General features: G+C 37.8%; 1 protein-coding gene across 7 annotated transcripts in view; it reads left to right on the forward strand.

Annotated features, from left to right (window-relative positions):
• NLGN4X (neuroligin 4 X-linked) overlaps positions 1 to 21,782 on the forward strand; it is a 195,968-nt gene that overhangs the window by 100,378 nt on the left and 73,808 nt on the right. For 5 of the 7 annotated variants that reach the window (XM_074907639.1, XM_074907646.1, XM_074907618.1 and 2 more), the window contains 2 exons: positions 2,214 to 2,273; positions 5,894 to 6,046. In XM_074907639.1, coding sequence (XP_074763740.1) covers positions 2,214 to 2,273; positions 5,894 to 6,046 — 213 coding nt within the window. Of the gene's footprint in view, positions 1 to 2,213; positions 2,274 to 4,541; positions 4,607 to 5,893; positions 6,047 to 21,782 lie in introns of those variants that run through there. The other 2 variants (XM_074907661.1, XM_074907656.1) reach the window with 2 other exon arrangements.

Raw genomic sequence — 21,782 nt, forward strand, 5'->3', positions numbered from 1 at the left:
TACTTCTTTCACTCAAAGTGCTTTAAATATGGATTACAGTCTAAATAATTGCACAGACAGTTTTTGTCTACAGGCACTATATATATGGGTTCACATTGATTTTGTTATTTTTAAATTCACAGGAATGATATGTGGTAGTTGATTTTTTATTGGGCATACTATGATCACACAATTAGAAGACAACTTCACTGGGGAAAATAAGATCAAAATTTGTTCTGTTATGTGCTTTTAGAATTGTGTCTAGGTGTAGTTATTGCCTATGATTAATTATTTCTCAATTTTTTACATGAATCAAAAATAGAGGCACTTTATAGTTAGAGTATTTGGTTTATCTAAAAAATTAATTTTATTTGGGTAGCACTTGAGAAAGGATTCAACCTTCATTGGGCTAAAACTAACTTGGAAAAGCATTTTTTTAAAAAGGGCAAAACTTGAATGGTGACTGAGATTTAGATCCTGTATCTAACATTTCTCAAAGAAATTGATAGATTAGAGAATATCTGTATTTCATTGACAGTGATATTTTACCTAGTTATTTATGTACTGAATACATATAATTGAATGCACTCATGTACTACCTACACAATAACTTGTGTAGAACTACACTGAAGATGCAGGCTTTATGTGGAGATGGAGTTTCAGCCACTGCTTTTCACATTTTGGCTCACTAATCACTGTCACTGCATTTATACAGCAGTGTTTCCAGAAATTTTCTACAGAAAATCTGTATTCTGTTTGTATCTCATAGACAAGCAAATGAGTGCACAGAACCCCAAACTGTATATATTAACAAATCTTAAGTACTTTAGTAACAATTAACCACATTCTGTCTTAAAGTCATGGACTGAGATTTACTTGAAACCTTGAATTTTGAAGAACATAAGGACATTTTAAATAGTAGAATGAAAGGAAGTAATAAAATAATTATTTTAGCTAAATATGATCTCTGTGACATATTCAGACTTATACATAAACAAGTTAATAAAGTGTCCTTTTTCAGTATGTCCTGAAAACACACTTCTGAATAAAGACAATTTAGGGGGGAAAAAAAAAAAAAAAAAAGGTTAGAGTGGTGACTTAGACCATTTTATTTGTTTAGTAGCCATATTTAATTTCTAAACTCAGTTATAAATTGAGTTTCTTATTGACCTTTCACTCTTTATCAAGTAACCTTTTACATTAGAGAGGGCTACTTGCTACAGGAGTAAGCACAGTATAATGAAATGTTAGGTGCCAGGATACCTTAATGTCATTTTTTTTTAGTCACAAAGCAGAAGTATTGCCCAAGGAGAGAGTAGAGGGAAACGATGTTTATTTCCTCTTACTCCTGTAAGCACAGTCTATGGCATGTATGGACGTGTGTGTGTGTCAGAGTGTGTGTGCATGTATATACCTCAAAAGTATTTTGGGAAAGAATACTGAATACAAATTAAAATGTATTCTTTACTAAATCTTCTAATAGACAAGTGCAAGTCCTTTATCATGGTAAGTAACTGTTTTCAGTTAATTTCTAGGTTTTTCTAAAGAGCATGAAATGTGGTATAATGTGAACCAAGCCTACTTTTGGACCAACTTTATGTCTGGGAATAACTCAACTCTGTTTCACCTTTGTTTACAGTCTGTTTTAAATAACTTTTTGCTCATATGGGAAGCAAATTAAATTTTAAGGAGATCTTTATGGTTTCTCTTGGTCCATTTAAGTTGTGTAAGACTCAGTGATAATTTTATTTGCATTGGTTCCATCTATAATTTAGGTTGTGGCTAATTCTTAATAAATCCTAATGAGGATGAAGAAAATATTAAGTCATTGAAGATAGTGACTGAGGGCATTATTTCTTCAAGGTTACAGAACAGAATTAAATAAATTGCATTTCTTATGTAGCAACAATAATTTGGTAAATTTTTCAATATACTTTTTTTGTTTATATTATTCTTTTTTAATAGCACATTAATTTTGTTTTTGCAGAAATCACTTTTAACTGAAGTAACTGTCACAGAATACAATACATTTTTTCAAATATTTTCAATTTGTTCTTGACATTTTATGTTTATGTGCAGTTTGCATCTTTTTTGTTTTTCACTTTCAAATGTAACAGATTTTGACATTTTTGTTACATTTTTTTTTTTGTACTAGTGTTTTTTTTTATTTTTGAGAACCTGCTGTTTTTGAATTCTCTTTTTTCCCTTTATTCTCCTCCTCACTATGATCCCAGGAGCCAACACAAAGAAAAGCGCAGATGATATAACCAGTAATGATCGTGGTGAAGATGAAGGTATTTTTTGTTTTTTCAAAGCTCGACCCTGATGCATGAACATAAACTTTTTAATTTTTATTATAATAATTATTGTTATTGTTATTGCTGTTATTTCAACATGATTTTTAGTCCCTTATTTGCAGAAGAACACTTCAGTGTACTTCTTTATTTTCTTCTTTAGAAATTACTTTCATTGTTTTTCTTTTTAAAATCCAAATTAGCATATAGATGACTGTAGTTCCTCTGTGACATAAGTGTAAAAGTTATTCCTAAATATGTGTGAAGTGAGTAACATAAATATTATTTGAAATCACATACTTTTTCCCCCTATTCTTTCTTAGGTTGAAAAAATGGAATTTAAAAACATGCATGTGCTCTTTTCCTTCCTACACATTTTGTAAATTCACCTGTTTGAAATTCATGAAAAAACTCATATATATCCTTCCTTTCACTTTCACTGCTTCCCCAGTGCACATGCTGTACATTGATGCAGTTGAGCTGCGCTTGGTCTTTGCTATTTTTATTTAGATATTTATTTTTTTTCTCACAGTATGTGGTTTATTTCAGGACACAAAAATAAAAGAAGCTGTTGATGTTGCTTTATTGTTTTTTCCTGTAATCAGCTAGCCTCCGAGATACATTTGTTCTCACTCTGACCACATTCCCACTGCAATGACAATCATTTTCATTGACTTCTTTCAGAGTTGGATTGGATTCCCTGAAAGGAAATGTTAAAGTTCACAGTGAAGTACTCCAAAAAAGTTTTACAAGGAAATACTTTTTTCTTGTCTTGGCACAACAATGCTCTTTAGGATGTACCAAAATAGAAAGAAGTCATTAAATCTTCCTCTATTCTCACACTTCCTTTTCATTAAAGCTACACTGACAGTTTATTTTATTTCATTATTTATCAATTTCTAAAAAATATTTTCAAATTAATTGAGAAGATAGCAACCTTGGGTAGTTTATTGGTCTGGTTTTGGAGCAATGTGTTTCCTAATCCTCTAATGCTGGGCCAATCTGAAGTGTTATTCCATGTCTTTTTTCCTGTTTCCTTCTATCTGACATCAGTTCAAATAACTGAAACATTTGTCCTCTCTTTTCCCCTTAGAATCACACATACTTGCAGAGAGGACACTCCTCTTTTCCTGGGAGTTCAGTTCATTTGTAGCTCCTCTATCCATATATAAAACACTGTAATAAAAATCTCTGGTCTTTGATTCATACTGATTACCCTCTACTGTACCCCCTTTGTTACTGAATTACACTATTTCTTATGATACAAAAAAGTTGTGCAGAATACTTCAGAATTACTCTGTTATTTCCTGAACATCATCTTCTTATTTCTGTGCAACATACACTTTTAAAAATTATATAATTTTTTTAACAAATTCTCTGGTTAAATTTAAAGGAAAAGATAATTAACAAGCAAAACCAAAGTTGCTTTAAAACTTAAAATAGATATTGGATTATGAGTACATTATTATTCAAACTTCTTAAAAAATTACAAAATGTTAGATTTTCATGATCAACAAGGTCATCCACTCTGGATCTAAGTACATAAAGCATGGAGCTCATTTCCTTTATGTTGAAGCTAATCGTGTTCCCATTGAAGGGGAAGAGGAAACCTCCCATTGACTTCAGCAGTGAAAGATTCAACCCTGAGGTAGAGCTATGTAATAAGGAAAAATTAAATACAACAAATCGTGCCATGAGACTTTGGAGAGAGAAGGGAAAGGTAATTCAGTAACACAAATAATTGTGTTAAATAGTTGTTGCTTTCATTTTTGGGGGGCTGATCTGTGCCTTCACAGACGAAACACTTTCATGTACTTTGCCGATAATGCTGAGAATAAAAAAATATATACCCACTATAATGCACCTCATTGCTTTATATGATCTGTTTAATGGCTGCATAACTCTTACAGTCACAACATTTAACAAGATCTTATCACAAAAACTTTTCTTCTGTTGCTCAAATACAATACAAAATACAACATGTAAAGTACATAACTTTTTATGTAAAGAAGGCAGATTCCGTGACAAGCCTTAAACTCTGACAATTAGACAGGTGTACATTGGAGCCTGAACATATGTTCCTGGCACTCAGCTGACAGTTTTTGATACTTAGGGTAGTGCATACATATGAGTAAAGTAAAAGTGGGCCATAGGAATATGACCAGTCAAAATTTACCTTTAAATATGCTCATGTTAGTTCCACATACATCAAATATTATATATGTGGTACCTCATTGCTGATCACATTTTTGGTATCTTAGAGAATTTCCTAACAAACCTGAGGAGAGGGAAGAGTTTTGGAAGGCTTTCAAACCCAGGTTCCCTACCTCCAGGTATTTAGCTCAGCTTTTTCTTCCTGAACTTCCCCTTTCCACTGTTCAATGTATGACTATCCTACCCAAAAGAGAACACTGTTTTATTGGGGTTTTTTAAATCCTGATTGACTAATCAGAGATTCTGCTTTCCCTTGTCTGTTGTACTATATGATTGAAAAAAGTGCTCCTATTCCATGTGCAGATACACTAAATTATTTGTAAAAGGTGTGTATTTCTAACGGCAGATTCCTGAATTGCCCTCTGCTTTTTAAAGGAGCTTAGCCCCTGTTACCACTGTTTCTGTAGATGACATAAATTCCTAATTTAGATAATCTGAACCATCTTTGGGATCAGGAGCATAACTTTTTGGTTATCAGAGGAAGAGAGATGAATCCAGTCCTAAATATACCCCAAATCATTGATTAGTGCATGTGGGAGAGAAGCAGGTCGACATTGGCCTGTCACCTTTCAGTACGCCACAAGTGCATCTTTATAACTCACTCTGAACTATGAAAATATTACTATCAATTTCATATAACTTTCTTTTAGAAGTAAAGACCCAGCTGCTTACCTGTTTGAAAGCAGACAAGAGCTTTTCTGAGTATGCAAACGGATCAGCCATACCATTAAGGTGCATTACGTTAAGGCTGTTCCTTAAGGCTTAGCTAGCATGACAAGGAAAAGTACAATACAAAAGACATCGTTTGATTTAAATGCAAAATATCTGGGCTGTGAATTCACATAAATTCTCTCTGTTTGTTAACTCCTAGGCTATTTGAAAGACAGAATAGTTTACCATGTTTATTTCTACCAGAACAATTTGATTTTCTGGTATTATCTCTTACTGAACTATTTGGAATATCATTTCAACAATTATGCCTCAGTGAGGAATGGGAAAGTATGGATCATTATTGTAATTTTATTATTAGATGTACAGATATTACTAAATTGGCATCTACTTGAGTCAGAACAGTCTAAAAAAATGACAAGATTATTCCGTAATGTGATTTTTCTCTTCAGGCTTTTAGATGTTTATATTCAAATTAAATTCCTTGTAATGTTGAAGGCATTACAGGTGTTCTGAAAACATTTCTGAGGAAATTGTTTTTGAAGTAACCAACAGAAATATTCAAACTATAAATATTAGGCTTGCAGGATGATCCTGAACTGTGTAAGCTAGCTGCTTAAAGTGGTGATGGTCTGGAAAATAAATAAGAACATTCTTAGCACTGTTACAAAATGCTAATATTGTATTTTCTTATTTTTTATTACTTTATTATGTTTTCCTTACTTGAATTTTTTCAGACATTCATGATCAGAACAGCAAGAAACCCGTTATGGTCTACATCCATGGTGGATCTTACATGGAGGGTACTGGCAATATGATTGATGGCAGCATTCTCGCGAGTTATGGAAATGTCATTGTTGTCACTCTCAATTACAGGCTGGGGGTTTTAGGTAAGTGACTCTTTCCTTCATCACCAATTGCATAGAAATATTTGATTGCTTAATTTATCTACTGATTGATCGTATATCCTTGGGCTAGTTTTGTTTTTAAAACAGAACATTTTTACTGGTGGATTCTGAATTCTGTTCAATATTTTATGGAAAATGGGCTAGGCTACATTCTTTTTGACAGCTGCCTTCACCTTTAGACAAAAATGACTGGATATTTATAATGATGTTATTGCTGGTTTATGTTAAATTTGTCATCAGATCATATTTGCTCTCGGCTCAGTGATTTAACAAGTTTTGAGAACTTGTATCATTTTCTTATTAAAATCTTCTCAATTCCATGTAAAAAAAAAAAAAAAAAAAAAGAAGAAGAAAATTAATGAAGAATGAATGAGTACTCACCAGTTTCAAACCAGTTGGTAACAGTAGGAAGAGGGAAAATGTTATTATTTATCTGCAGTTATTATTTACATGTGCAAATTGTTTTTTAGGGCAGAAGATCTAGAGGTAATACACAAAAAAACAGGCTATATACACTAATGGAATTTATGTTGCAGCTAAATGAAGTCAAAAGATTTAAAGGACTAATGTAAAATTATCTTCCTAAATATAAGGAGCTCCATAAGCATGAATGATAATATTGAGCGAAATTAATACTTATGTCTTTCAAACCGAACAAGAGCTGCCTCTTATTGACATTATGAATATTCCTCTGTCAGCATTAGATTGAATAACAAAATAACCTCTAGATCCATGACAACAGACCAAAAATCTTTTCTGTCTTCTCTGTGATTCCAGCTCCTGGATGTTTGCATGTACCAGGCTTTTCTCAAAATGAAGGTTCAGTTATTGAAGTTCTAATTTCCATAGGAAACTAAGCTAAAAGTTTGCTCATAGTAGCAGAGATTAGAAATATTTTTTACCTTAATGAATAAACAGATATTTTTTATAGAATACCATATAGACTGCTCAAATGCTCATATTTCCAGTATTTTAAATACACAAGGTAAGGTAATTTTGTTTGGGTGATTTTCAATTTAGAACGTCTTTTACAAAGATTTTTAATCTTGTTTTCCTTGATAGCAAAGCTGATCTATATTCTTGGCATGTACTATTCTGGAACATAGGCAACTTCTTTAACTGTCTGTTAATGGCGTTAATGTGTTTTAGCAATGTTCTAGCTCATCAGAGTACTGAGAATTTATTTCTTGTCCCTGATTTTGACTCTTGTTTAATTACAGAAGAGCATTTTTTCTATGGTAGAGTCAGATTTAAGCAGAAAGCCAGGAATATAAAAAGATATTTTGGTATGTTTATGTATGCAATCTTGGTACTCAGAAACACCCCAAAAAAAGGAATGTAAAATTATATGTAAAGAACTCAAGACTCTTTAAAGAAAAAGAATTGTTGTCAAAGTGTATTTTTGACTTGCTTCATAAGTAAAAAAAATTAAACAGAAAACATTAATTTCTTCAGGTAAACAACCATATGGAAAACAAACATGATTATTCTTGAAAGTTAAAAAAGTAGTATAATTATTATGACATACCATTTGAAGACTGACAGTATTCATATCCCTTTCTCCTAGTTTGGATTACTTTATTTTTGAAAGATACATTTATTTCTGTAAATCTGGTGTGTTTCAGTTCCATTTGCTTTGTAATGTTGCAAATATGTTGCAATACTAAGAGTATTCATACAAACGTAATTTTAATGACAGAGATGTGTAATTCTATTTCTGTTATCACATCCTTTGATGGAAGAATATGCATTGAAATGATCGCAATTAAGAGTTACTGAAGACCCTTTTTATATCTATCTATCTATCTATCTATCTATCTATCTATCTATCTATCTATATCTATCTTTCCTTCCTCTAGAAAATTATCACTTGAATGGACCTGAATACCGGATGTTATATGTACCATAAATGCCATTTCTGTTCCTGAAGCACATGAAATTATTTTCCTTTCAGTCTACATGGTATCATGCACAGCAGTATCTAGAAAATCTATTAGGACTTCATAGTTAATCACTGGATGGTATTAGCCAGACAAATCATAGAATCATAGATTCATAGAATGGTTTGAGTTAGAAGGGACCTTAAAGATCATCTAGTTCCACCCCCCCTGCCCTGGGCAGGGACACCTTCCACTAGACCAGGCTGCTCAAAGCCCCGTCCAACCTGGCCTGGAACACTGCCAGGGAGGGGGCAGACACAGCTGCTCTGGGCAACCTGTGCCAGTGTCTCACCACCCTCATCATAAACAATTGCTTCCTTCTATACAATCTAAATCCACCCTCTTTCAGTTTAAAACTGGTGTCCCTTGTCCTGTCACTACAGGCCTGGGTAAAAAGTCTTTCTCCATCTTTCTTATAAGTCCCCTTCATATATTGAAAGATCATCATAAGATCTCCCAGAACCTTTCTCTTCCCCAGTGAACAACCCCAACTCAGCCTTTCTTCATGATAGAGGTGTTCTTGACTTCTGATCATTTTTGTGACCTTTGTCTGAACTCACTCTAACAGGTCCATGTCTTTCTTATACTGGGGACCGCAGAACTGGATGCTGTACTCCAGATGAGGTCTCACCAGAGCAGAGGGGCAGAATCACCTCCCTGGACTTGCTGGCTATACTTCTCTTGATGTAGCCCAGGATAAAATTGGCTTTCTGAGCTGTGAGTGCACATTGCTGGCTCATGTCCAGTCCTTTCATCCACCCACATCCCCAAGCCCGTCTCTGCAGGGCTGCTCTCAATCCACCAGGTAGGTGCAGGACCTTGCACTTGGCCTTGCTGAACTCCTCAAGGTTGTCAAGGTACCTCTGGATGGCATCCTTTCCTTCTAGCACATCAAGTGCACTACTTATCTTTGTGTTGTTCAGACTTGCTGAGTGTGCACTCAGTCCCACTGTGTCAGTAATGAAGATTTTAAATAGTATTGATCCTAGTATGGACCTTTGAGGGATGCCACTAGTTACAGGTTTCCACTTGGACATTGAGCCACTGACAGTAACTCTTGAGGATGTGGCCATTCCAGCCAGTTCCTTATCGATCTAACAGTCCATCCATCAAACTCATCTCTCCAATTAAGTGGAAAGAATGTTCTAGGAGACTGTATCAAATGCCTTAAAAACATCCAGGCAGCTAACATCTATTGCTCTTTCCTTGTCTACTGATGCAGTCACTTCATCAAAGACCACCAGATTAGCCAGGCACGATTTGCCCTTAATGAAGATGTCTCTAATCACCTTTCTGTTTTCCACATGCTTCAGTATAACTTCCATGAGGTCCTGTTCCATGATCTTACTGTTTCCCTCAAGAATCTGGGATGCATATTATTGGGTCCCATGGACTTGTGATTCTTCAGGTTCCTCAGGTGGTCTCAAACCTGATCTCTCCTACAATAGGAAGGACTTCATTCTCCCAATTTCTGCCTTGAAGTTCAGAGATTTGACAGATGTGGGAAGAGAGATTACCAATGAAAACTGAAGGGTAAAAAATTGTTGAGTATCTCAGCCTTCTCCATGCCAGTTTTCACTAGTTGTCCTGTCTTATTTACTGAGGGAGTACATCTTCCTTTTCTGAGCAGTGTACCTGCAGAAATCCTTCTTACTATTCTTCACATTCCTTGACAAAATTCAGTTCCAACTGCGCATTAGCTTTTCTGATCCCATTCCTACACACCTGACAGCATCCTTATGTTATTCCCAGGGCACATGTCCCTGATTCCACCGCCTGTGCATTTGCTTCTTACACTTTAGTTTGACCAGGAGATCCTTACTGAGCCATGACAATCTCCTGCCTTCCTTGCCTGATTTTTTTACACATGAGAATCAAGAGCTGTTGTGCTAAGTAAAATAAACCTTAAAGAGCTGCCATCTCTTTTCTACTCTTTTATCCCTGAGGGTAGTTTCCCAAGGGCTCCCATCTACTAATTCCTTAAACAACTGAAAGTTTGCTCTCCTAAAAGTCAGCATCCTGACCCTACTCTTCACCTGTCCTTTATCCCTCAAGAGTGTGAATTCCATCAGGATATAAATGCAGCCCAGACTGCCACCAGTCTTGACGGCTCTTATTAGTTTATCTGATTGATGAGCAACAAGTCCAGTAATGCATCTCCTCTGGTTGGGCTGTCTGTCACCTGGATTAAGAAATTATCCTTGCACTCTTGAGAGTCTCCTGGACTGTTTATAGCTTGCTGTGCTGTGCTGCTTTTCCAGCAGATGTCAGGGTGATTAAAACTCCTCATCAGGATCAGAGCCTTTGAGAATGGTGCTTCCTGTATTGAAGGAGGAATGCTTCATTGATATCTTCCCCTTGATTGGGTGGCCTGTAGTAAACACCAGCCATAAGGTTTCCTTTGTTGACTTGGCCTCTAATTTTCACCCATAAGCTCTCAACCTGCTCATTGCTGTTTTTCAAATATGTGTGCAGTCAATCCTGTTTTTTATATAGAGGGTAACCCCTCACCACCACCTCTTGTTCCTTTCCTGTACCGTCTGAACAGTTTATAGCCGTTGATTTCAGTGCTCCAGCCATGTGATTTATCTCACCAGTTTTCAGTGACAGTGATTAGATTGTAGCTTTCTACTGCACAGTGGCTTCCTGCTCCTTCTGTTTTTTACTCATGATGCATGCATTGGTATAGAAACACTTCAGCTGGGCTATCAACTGTGTCACTTTTTTAGAGGAAAATGCCCTAATTCCTTTGGGATATTTCATAGGTATTTCCCTGTTGGTTCCTAATATATCAGCAGCCCCCAGCTCTTCTCTGTTACACCAGACTCCAGCCCCTTCACCTGCTAAATCTACTGTAAAGCTCTCCCTGTAAGTCTGGCCAGCTTGTCGGCGAAAAGGCTCTTGCCTCACTTGGTCAGATGAATTCTGCAGAGCAGGCAGCAGCCCTCTCACTGGCAGAGTTGGCAGCACTGCCTGCGCACCCTGCCTTCATGAGCTGCCACACAAACTGCCAGTGCTGCTCCCAGCCAACACTGTCCCTGTTTGTACAGCCTGTTCACAGTGATCCTGGTAGCTGCCATTCCCCACTGGCTGGTTTTATGTGGCTTCCCGTACTGTGAACTGGCCCCAGGGTTCACTGTCACTGTCCCACTCTTGCAGGCCCCTTTTGCAGGCCCTGTCTCTTGCTGGCTGGTACCTTCCCAGTCAGCAGCCCAAGGGTGCTGGGAACTCAGAAACCACCGAAGACAATCCCTGGGGACATGATAACCCTCACAGTGCTCTCTGCAAGAGGCAACTGATGCTGCTGTTGCTAGCATCAGCTTCCTGAGGTTTAAACTGTGGGAACAAATCCCAGTTTGAGACCCTAGGAACAAGTTGGTAACAATGATTACATACGTTTAAGAAAGCCTGGATTTTGGAAATGCACCTTCATAGATGAGGGAAAATGAAAATTGTTAGGGACCACTTATTTTGCCTGAGTATCCTTCACTGAGTTTGGCCTCAAGCAATATCAATACAGCCATGGAATATTTGTCAAGGTAATATAATATAAACTATATGAGTTTCTTTTACTGCCTTCTGATATAATTTCAATTATATTTAATGGAATCTGTGGTCATCTTATAACTTGGTAAAAGTCTTACAATATGAAAAGACCTGTTTTTAACACACAACATTGCACCCTTTGAATTTTAAAACCAGGTTTTAGGAGGCATCATAAAGTCAAAGTTTCTCCATCTTTTATGGGCTGTTTGCCAGTTGGCTATACTGAGATACTGAAAATTCTGGCCTCAAGTTAACCAGAAAGCAGGCATCCTAGACAGAAAAAATGATTTACTTGAGGCAGTTGTAACATGGGAATCTTGAGGACTATAAAACATTTTAAATGGGTGGTAGAGACAGATATCTTCATCTCTATCTTTTCTTCTTTCATCTGGCTAAAATATAAGCCTTTAGACTGTACACTGAGAAATAATTATCTGTAACTCCAGAATACAGAAGAACCATGTTTCCTCTCTGTCTTGGAAGTCTGCAGAGCCACTCTGGGAATAAGTACCTCATCTCTCTATTTCTCTGTGTTCAAGTAGCACCATGGAAAACAGCAGGCAACTGGGCCCAAGACTTCCCAACATTTTGATTATCTTTCTCTATCCTCTGAATAAAGTACTGGAATTATTCTTCCTGAGATTGCTAGACCCCCAAGCATGCATACAGCAATATTATGAGTTGTTGATGTTATTTAGAGGGACATATTTTCCTTTTGAGTATAAGTTTACATTTATCAAAATAAATTCCATGGATAGGATCCTTCTGGGACAATAAAATACAGCTTTTCCTTTTACTTACTGTAGTGGGCGGTATTCAAAAAGTGGAGGGTTGCAATGCTGTGTTTAATTAATTGTGCACTTCAGGGTTTAGGAGGATCATGTCTCTGCCTAGCTCAGCAGTTTCTGTTCCTACTCATACCTCATCACAGTGATGACTAAAGACATTGCTGGACCTAGAGGAAACTGCTAACTTGTACATGTGCAAGGCAGTGCTCCCATATCTTAATAAATTCAGTACTGTAACACACAGAAATACTAAATCCTAATGTCACCCCAGCACCATCCCATTCTTTGAACACTCTGTAGGATGATAGTACTTTTTATAAGTTGAAGTTATTCAACAGTTGAGGAAAAGGCTGAGGTGTTTAATGCCTTCTTTGCCTCACTCTTTAATAAGAAGACTAGTTGTGCTGAGGGAATCCAGCCTTCTCAGCCAGAAGACAGAGACTGGGAGAACGACCCCCCCACAATCCAGGAGGAGACAGTCAGTGACCTGCTGCATCACACAGACACACACAAGTCTATGGGACCGGATGGGATACACCTGAGGGTGCTGAAGGAGCTGGCTGGGGTGCTCGCCAGGCTGCTTTCCATCATTTACCAGCAGTCGTGGCTGACCAGGGAAGTCCCAACAGATTGGAAATTGGCCAGTGTGATGCCCATCTATAAGAAGGATAATCCAGGAAATTACAGGCCTGTCAGTTTGACTTTTGGTGCCTGTCCTGGTTCAGCTAGGATAGAGTCAAGTTTTTCCCCAGCAGAGAGAGAGGGGGAAGGGATCTCCAGCCGGGTTATTCATATCATGCTGACGTCAGGTCCAGGGGTGGAGCCTTTTTACTTTCGCTTCTGGTTTTGGGGGTTGCCATACACGCGGCGGGCTTGCTCCCTGACCATTTAGCGGTATTTCCCTGTATATCTTTTGTCTTGTTCACTGTTATTGCTGTTTATTGTTATTATAATTGCTACTGTTGTTGTTCAGATTGTTCTATCACTCTGTTGTATTAAATTCCTTGTTACTTTAGCCCGGGTCTGTGCCTAACTTCCAGCCCGACCGGCCGCGGGTGGGGGAGGGGCAACGGCAACGTGCTCTCTGATCCCGGCAGGGGTTAAACCTGCACAGTGCCCAGGAAGCTGATGGAGCAGCTCATCCTGAGTACCATCACACAGCACATGTGGGACAACCAGATGCTCAGGCCCAGGCAGCATGGGTTTAGGAAAGGCAGGTCCTGCCTGACAAACCTGATCTCCTTCTATGACAGGGCGACCTGCGCATCGGATGAGGGAAAGGCTGTGGATGTTATTTACCTTGACTTTAGTAAGGCCTTTGACACCATTTCCCACACCATTCTCCTGGTGAAACTGGCTGCTTGTGGCTTGGATGGACACACGCTTTGCTGGGTAAAAAATCTGGTTGGCAGCCGGTCACGAGTGGTGTTCCCCAGGGCTCAGATTTGGGGCCACTCCTGTTTAACATCTTTATTGATGATCTAGACGAGGGGATCGAGTGCACCCTCAATCAGTTTGCAGATGACACCAGGTTGGTTGGGAGTGTTGATGTGCTCGAGGGTAGGGAGGCTCTGCAGAGAGACCTGGACAGGCTGGAGCCATGGGCTGAGGCCAACTGGAGGAGTTTCCATAAGGCCAAATGCCGGGGGCTGCCCTTGGGCCACAACAACCCCCAGAAGCGCTACAGGCTTGGGGAGGAGTGGCTGGAGAGCTGCCAGTCAGAGAGGGACCTGGGGGGGTTGATTGACAGCTGGCTGAACAGGAGCCAGCAGTGTGCCCAGGTGGCCAAGAAGGCCAATGGCATCCTGGCTTGTGTCAGCAATAGCGTGGCCAGCAGGGACAGGGAAGGGATCTGACCCCTGTACTCGGCACTGGTGAGGCCGCACCTCGATTCCTGTGTTCAGTTTTGGGCCCCTCACTCCAAAACGGACATTGAATGACTCGAGCGTGTCCAGAGAAGGGCAACGAAGCTGGTGCAGGGTCTGGAGCACAGGTCGTAGGAGGAGCGGCTGAGGGAACTGGGGGTGTTTAGTCTGGAGAAGAGGAGGCTGAGGGGAGACCTGATCGCCCTCTACAGCTATGAGAGGAGGCTGCAGAGAGCTGGGGATGAGTCTGTTTAACGAACTAGCAAGGGATGGGACAAGTGGTAATGGCCTCAAGTTGCACCAGGGAAGGTTTAGACTGGATATTAGGAAGCATTTCTTTCCAGAAGGGGTTGTTAGGCGTTGGAATGGGCTGCCCAGGGAGGTGGTGGAGTCCCCATCCCTGGAGGTGTTTAAGAGTCGGGTCGACATAGCGCTGAGGGATATGGTGTAGTTGGGAACTGTCAGTGTTAGGTTAATGGTTGGACTGGATGATCTTCAAGGTCCTTTCCAACCTAGTTGATTCTGTGATTCTGTGAATTTTCAAAATTCCCAAACTATTTAGGGAATTATTTAACTAAAATAATGGATATTCAGCAGAGTGGGAGGATTAGGCAAAACAGATATCCTAATTCAAAGAATTAATATTACAGAAAATGGGATTATTTGCATGACCTGACTCAGTCTAGAAACTGTTCGATTCCTGTGCATTATCTACATTAGTAGTCTTCGTGGATATACTTTAAGAAGAAATGACATCTTTCCAACCTAGCTATAAACCCTGTTTTACTGCCTTTTTCAGGATTCTGTTATCAGAAAAAATACAGGGGAGAGTTTCAAGTTTATTATCGTTTTACAGTGACATGACCTGAATTGTCTGTCTCATGGTGAGACTTCAATATGCTGAATCCATGTTATAGCTTGTGTAACAGTAAAAATTAAATCTGAGAAATCACCCTCCCTCAAAAAAAGCCCAAACAAAAGAATAAAACCAAATCCCCAAAGCCCTAGTACAATTTTTAATGCAGTTAAATTCAATCATGTTGTTACACATTTTGAAGAAAAAAATCTTAAGCAATCCTCACAAAATTATCATATTCAAATATGAGCTTGATGTTCTTGTGTGAGCTATTAAAGGCAAAACCTGAGACAAATTCTAGAAATATGAATCAGTATTTTGGAAGCCAATATTAAATGAAACATCTACTGCAGTAAATGAGACACACTGAGAGTTCAGAATTTTAAAATTGACTTATCCAAGGCCACTTGCAGTTTAACATTTCAGAATTCCAAATCATGCAGATAAGATTAGTCTCTCTCTTATCTATCTCCCTTTTTGGCAGTAAGCATCCATTTTAGGTACTGTGTCTGAAAAGGCTGGGCTTCCTCTTAGTAGAAATAATATCCACATGCAATTATAGCTCTCTATAAGTGATCATATTAGGCAGTGTAATACAAATCAGTTCAGTTTACAAGGAGGCTCAGTACTTGTGCAAGCTGTTGAGAACCTCAGCTTTCTTTACTTCATTGAGTGCCTGGCTTGCAAGTTAAAACATCAATGCACTGAAATGGTGTATGTTGTAAATGAAGTTCTTATGATTCGAGTGACCATTTCTAGGTCCCTTCCTACTGAGCTATATTCTGTTCTGTTCTGTTGTATTCATGAAGTTCAACAAGGCCAAGTGCAAGGTGGTCTGCATGGTCTGCACATGGGTCGAGGCAACCCCATACAGAAATACAGGCTGGGTCATGAATGGATTGAGAACAGCCCTGCAGAGAAAGACTTGGGGGTATTAGTGGATAGAAAACTGAATATGAGCCAGCAATGTGCACTCTCAGCCCAGAATGCCAACTGTATCCTTGGCTGCATCAAGAGGAGTGTGGCCAGCAGGTCGATGGAGGCGATTCTGCCCCTCTACTCTGCTCTCATGGGACCCCATTTGGACTTCTGTGTTCAGCTTTGAGTCCCCCAATATAAGAAGGACATAGACCTGCTCAAGTGGGTCAAGTAGGGCCAAGAAGATGACCAGGGGGCTCATCCTAGAGAAGAGAAAGCTCCAGGGAGACCTTACAGCAGCCTTCCAGTACTTAAAGGGGGCCTACAAGAAAGCTGGGAAGGACTCTTTATCAGGGAGTGTAGTGATAGGACAAGGCGTAATGGCTTTAAACTGAAAGGGGAAAGATTTAGATTAGATATAAGGAAGAAATTCTTTACTGTGAGGGTGGTGAGACACTGGCACAGGTTGCCCAGAGCAGCTGTGGCTGCCCCCTCCCTGGCAGTGTTCCAGGCCAGGTTGGACGGGGCTTTGAGCAACCTGGTCTGGTGGAAGGTGTCCCTGCCCATGGCAGGGGGGTTGGAACTAGATGATCTTTAAGGTCCCTTCCAACACAAATCATTCTATGACTTTTCTATTACTTTTCTACGACCTATTTATTCTATCCTATTCTGTGCTAATCAAAGCAAGTAAGTTAGTATATGACCTCATGAGCCAGATTGTTTCATATTGGCAGTGTACAATAGTCTACGGTATGTTGAATTTTATTTTCACCAGTGTAATTGTACAGAATGACTATTTTAAATTGAGACATGCCTCCAGACAGTTCTCTTCTACCTCCAGTGCATGAGATTCCACTAGTACAGGAAACTTAAAGGTGATCTCCTGGTAGAAAAGGCCAGAGGTAGATTAGTACGCATGGGAGTGACCCAGGAACTGGAGTGTGCAAAATAAATCAGTTTCATGCTTACACAAGAAAGGAGATGGGGTTTTTAAGCTCAATTTAGCTTATAGTGACCTTTTGCATTGCTGAAGCCAGTGCAAACTTCACTACATTGTCTCACATACATCTCTAAGCTTCATGCGGAAGATTTCCTGGCCAGTTTGGTCTCTGGCCTCTCTTAGTTGGCCAGTAATTTTGTCAGCTAATGTCAGTTGTCATGTCTGATTTTCTACTTCAGTGTAATTCCTAAATTCCCAGCAATGACACACAAGTTTTGATCCCATTGCTTTTTTTCCATTCCATTTCTCTCATTTTTCTCTTATTTTAAATTGTTAAGTCACAGAAAGAGTATCTGTGCAAATACAGCTAATAAACTCCATTCATATCCCATTGTTTTGGGGATGTCATGTTACTACATCTTCTGTTTCAAACATCGGCAGCAACAAGTACATAAGTTGTGGTGTCATCAGAAGCTGTGTGTACATTCATAGAGTTTCTAAGATTAGGTATGTTCCTGTCATAGAGTGAGTACATGGTACTGCTGTGATTGTCTTACAGTCACAAATGCGCTTAATATCTTGTTCTGCTCTCATATGGCTGGCTTACTTTTATAGCATCTGAACCCAAACTAGCTTAGATAATTTCTATATAATTCTGTAGTCAAAGGCAATTATGGGCATTCTTGAAATGTGATTGTCAAAACTAATTTAGCAAGAACTTCTTGACAGAGTTCCTCTTACCTAAATGCAATAAAATCTCCTTACTCCAGGCTTGATGGGTTGACCCAGCTGACAGCCTAGTAAAGCATGCTCTGAGAAAATAATATTTATCATAGTCTATATAGTCAAACAGAGCAAAAATTTACAAGATAATGTAAGTAAAGTAAAAAAAATACGATTTTTAGGTAATTCACTGATTTTTTGTAATTAATTGAGTAAGCTGATGCTTGTTCATCATTGAACATACTTTCTTTAAGAACATTTTGTGTTGACTAAGATTTGTAATATATTCTTTTAACAACTTTGTCCCTACTCTGTGTGAAAGAATTATGTTTGGGTTTTGAAATTATATACTGATGCTGGTATTTTGGCAGTGCAAGAAGAGTGTCCTGATGTGATAAACATCTTCAGAAATTATGAGTAACAGTTAGATATTCTGTCTCTTTTTCATACAGCTTTTTGTATTGATGTTCAAATATGGGTAGAGTACCTGAACTTTAGACGGACAGCAGTGAGGACTTCTATATCTATAATACATATGTGAAAGAAACCCAATCAAATGTTGATACCTTAAAAAAAGTCTGATCTCATAAATTAGGTACTTGCAAAGGAAGAATCAAATGCACAAAATGCTGCATCTATTGATATAAGCGTGTGTTACATGCAGTTTTGAAAATGAGATGAAGTAATTTAGAGTCTTACAAACTGAAAAGCTATTTTTTAAAAACATTTTCTGAGGTTGCTTGTGCAAATAAACTACAGTGAAAATATTAAACATGCTTGTATAATAAATATAACTTGTTCAAATCTCTGTAACTCATTTGAAACCTCACAACCTTTTTGTGAGGTGTATTTTTACGTAATTGAAAGTTTATTTGATAAGATTTCTTAACATGATAAAATATATACATGTCAGTAAATTGTTGTCACATTGACAGATTAATATTAAGGTGAGTTTTTTATATAATCCATGTAAATTTTGTGGACATTCCATAGTTAATCAGTTTATACAAAAGGTATTTTTATAAAACATAAATTACTTTTTTCTGAATCTTATGTAAAGAAATGATGAATCTGTATTCCCAATTTTTTGCTCTGATATTTGGAATTCCTAATATCATTCTTGATGCTCTAAAATATTTATATTATTCAGTGACCTGTTGGCACTAAATGTTAACATATTATGAGGCAGTTCTAGTTTACTTAGTTTACATTTCCTAGTATTGCATACATGTGGAAGGATGGCAGTCATAACTTGAACATTTCTGGCAACCTCATGGTAAGTGTGACTCTGTTTAGATTAATTTAAAACAATATTATGAATCGAAATCCAACTATGAAAATGTGTCAGTTTTTCAATAGTATAAATTGCTTCAGTTATTAATTCAGTAATTTTTTCTCTGTAATAACACTGAGAAGTAAGAATTTTCTGCACTGTTGTTTATTTTTTAAATATCATGCTTTGAGATTATTTATCTACATTTTTCTGTGAATTCCTAATACCTTCCCTGTAACTCTGTGGGTTTATACTTACTTGGGAAGTAATCATTCTATATTAGTAATACTCCTTTTATAAAAGATTTGAAGAAAACCAGGAATTACTATTTTAGAATTTACAGAGAAGCAATAGTGAAAAATTGTACTTTAAAAGAAGCAAGTCTTCACCATATTATTATTTATTTTTTTTTTTTTTTTTACTAGAACTGTATTTAAGTGTCATTTCAATTCATTAATACTGAGTAGAGCTTTTGCCTGAAAGTTTGGGAGAAGAGATCAAAGTCAGGGTCAAAATCCATCTTCACAGATACCTGTAAAGTACGCTGCGTGAATTAAAAGCTTGAACTATAGCCTATCACCTATTGTTCATTCTTTGTATTTAACTCATGGATTTTATGTTACTATTACAAAATTCAGAAATTAACTCAATGACAGTGATAATCTAGTATAAACCTGAATGTATTGCCTTTAATGTCATTGTCTTAATTGGTAATAAAAGAAACATAACGAGCTATTGAAATAACCCAAGATTAAGGAATTGTCAATGTAAAATGATAGTTGGTAAAAAAAGTAAGTGATTTTAAAGTTCAAGTGAAGTTCAACTTTCCTTCAGCAATTGCTGATCCAGGAAAAAAAAAAAAAAAAGACTCTTGCTATAAAACCTTCCATTTCATATTTGTTATTGGCAAATCTATATAAATCTGGAGTTGCAGTTGTTCTCACAACTACGGAATTTCTGTATAAATTCTGAGGGAAGAAAATTAAAGTTACTGGTTTCTCATGCTTCCAAGGATGTGCTGGCTTGCTCTGCATTTTCTCTCAAAAATCTAATGTTGCAGAAATGAATGACTTTTAATAAATTATCCTGTTGATTTTTCTTTCATGCTTACCTAAGGGCCATCAGGCAGATTTGCAGGACAGTCTGTGGTATGGACTTAGAACTTCCTGACCACACTGTTGCTCTTTGTCTTCCCTATGCAATTAATATTCATTTTTTTCAGGAATTAATCTGATTAATGTTTGCCATTTAGGGTACTCTAAAAGAGATTGGAAGCCACAACAAAGCACAAGCTGGAGTGCATACCATAAGGCATGTAGAGCTGAGCTTGCATTTGAAAGTGATGAGTTGCTCTTAGCATGCATGAAAGCCCATTTACAGCTACATTTTGTAAAGGCTTACTGGCAGCTGTCAAGGTTCTTATTAAAGCTCTTATTGAAATCAGATGCTGCTTAGGCGTTCTTGGTATTTTCATTTGCCTGTACCTTGTGAACAGTGATAAACACTCTTACAAAAGTGTAAATTAGATCAATTTTTTAGCAGTTAAGGTATTATAAATTCCAGAAGAGAAATTAAAAAGTGCTGAAAAGACACTGTGGGAAATCTGAAACACTCACATCTATGCAAGAAATCTTTGATTGGGAAGGCTGGACTTCTTAATTGTTTTCTTTTCATTTTTCTTCATATTTTGGAGAATAGTCAGTCAGAACACTAGACTTCCTTTACAATGCTCTTCATATCTATGGACTAGATCCTGTGGTGGGATAAATCATAAGGACTCTACTGGATATTGCCCATAATGACCATTTCTCACTTATTTTTTCTATTTAAGTTTTGTTATTTAATAAATGTAATTTCTCTTGTCAGCTTGAATCAAAAGGATTTTTATTCATTGAAATCTGAAACTTTACATGTCTTCATGTCAGTCAAAAGAAGGTAAAAGGTTTGGAGTTCTCTTATGTAATAGAAGCAGTATAGGGGAGAAGGAAGAGTCCACCTGTAACTGAAAACATTGTCTTAATATGGATGTAAATTATTTTCACAATATTTTTTTACATTCTAAGACTTTAACAATAATTTAGAGCATCAGCCTGAAATGCAATTATGATATAATAATACATACATTGATTATGTTGTAGCTTACTACAGAAAATGAACTGTGGATGAAGTTTTAAGTGCATTGAAGTCAGTAAGAAATTTAATAGTCAACTGAGTCAAGATTTCAATGTTTTAATGCCTTTATTTCATAAGAAGACACCAAGATGAAGGTCTGTAGTTTTAAACAGTGTTTTTTACAGTTCCCGCAAAAGTGTAAATGTATACTTTTAATACTATTATAAAGATTCTGGCTGACTAAAAGAAATACATGTTAAATCTTTCATTTTGTATTAAACGCTCTATAACTCACAGAATCATCTAGGTTGGAAAGGACCTTGAAGATCATCCAGTCCAACCATTAACCTAACACTGACAGTTCCCAACTACACCATATCCCTCAGCGCTATGTCGACCCAACTCTTAAACACCTCCAGGGATGAGGACTCCACCACCTCCCTGGGCAGCCCATTCCAACGCCTAACAGCCCCTTCTGGAAAGAAATGCTTCCTAATATCCAGTCTAAACCTTCCCTGATACAACTTGAGGCCATTCCCTCTTGTCCTATCCCTTGCTAGTTCGTTAAACAGACTCATCCCCAGCTCTCTGCAGCCTCCTCTCAGGTAGCTGTAGAGGGCAATGAGGTCTCCCCTCAGCCTCCTCTTCTCCAGACTAAACACCCCCAGTTCCCTCAGCCGCTCCTCATATGACCTGTGCTCCAGAGCCTGCACCAGCTTCGTTGCCCTTCTCTGGACACGCTCGAGACATTCAATGT

The sequence above is a fragment of the Athene noctua genome, chromosome 1 (assembly GCF_965140245.1).
Source record: "Athene noctua chromosome 1, bAthNoc1.hap1.1, whole genome shotgun sequence".
NCBI classification, from domain to species: Eukaryota; Metazoa; Chordata; class Aves; order Strigiformes; family Strigidae; genus Athene; species Athene noctua.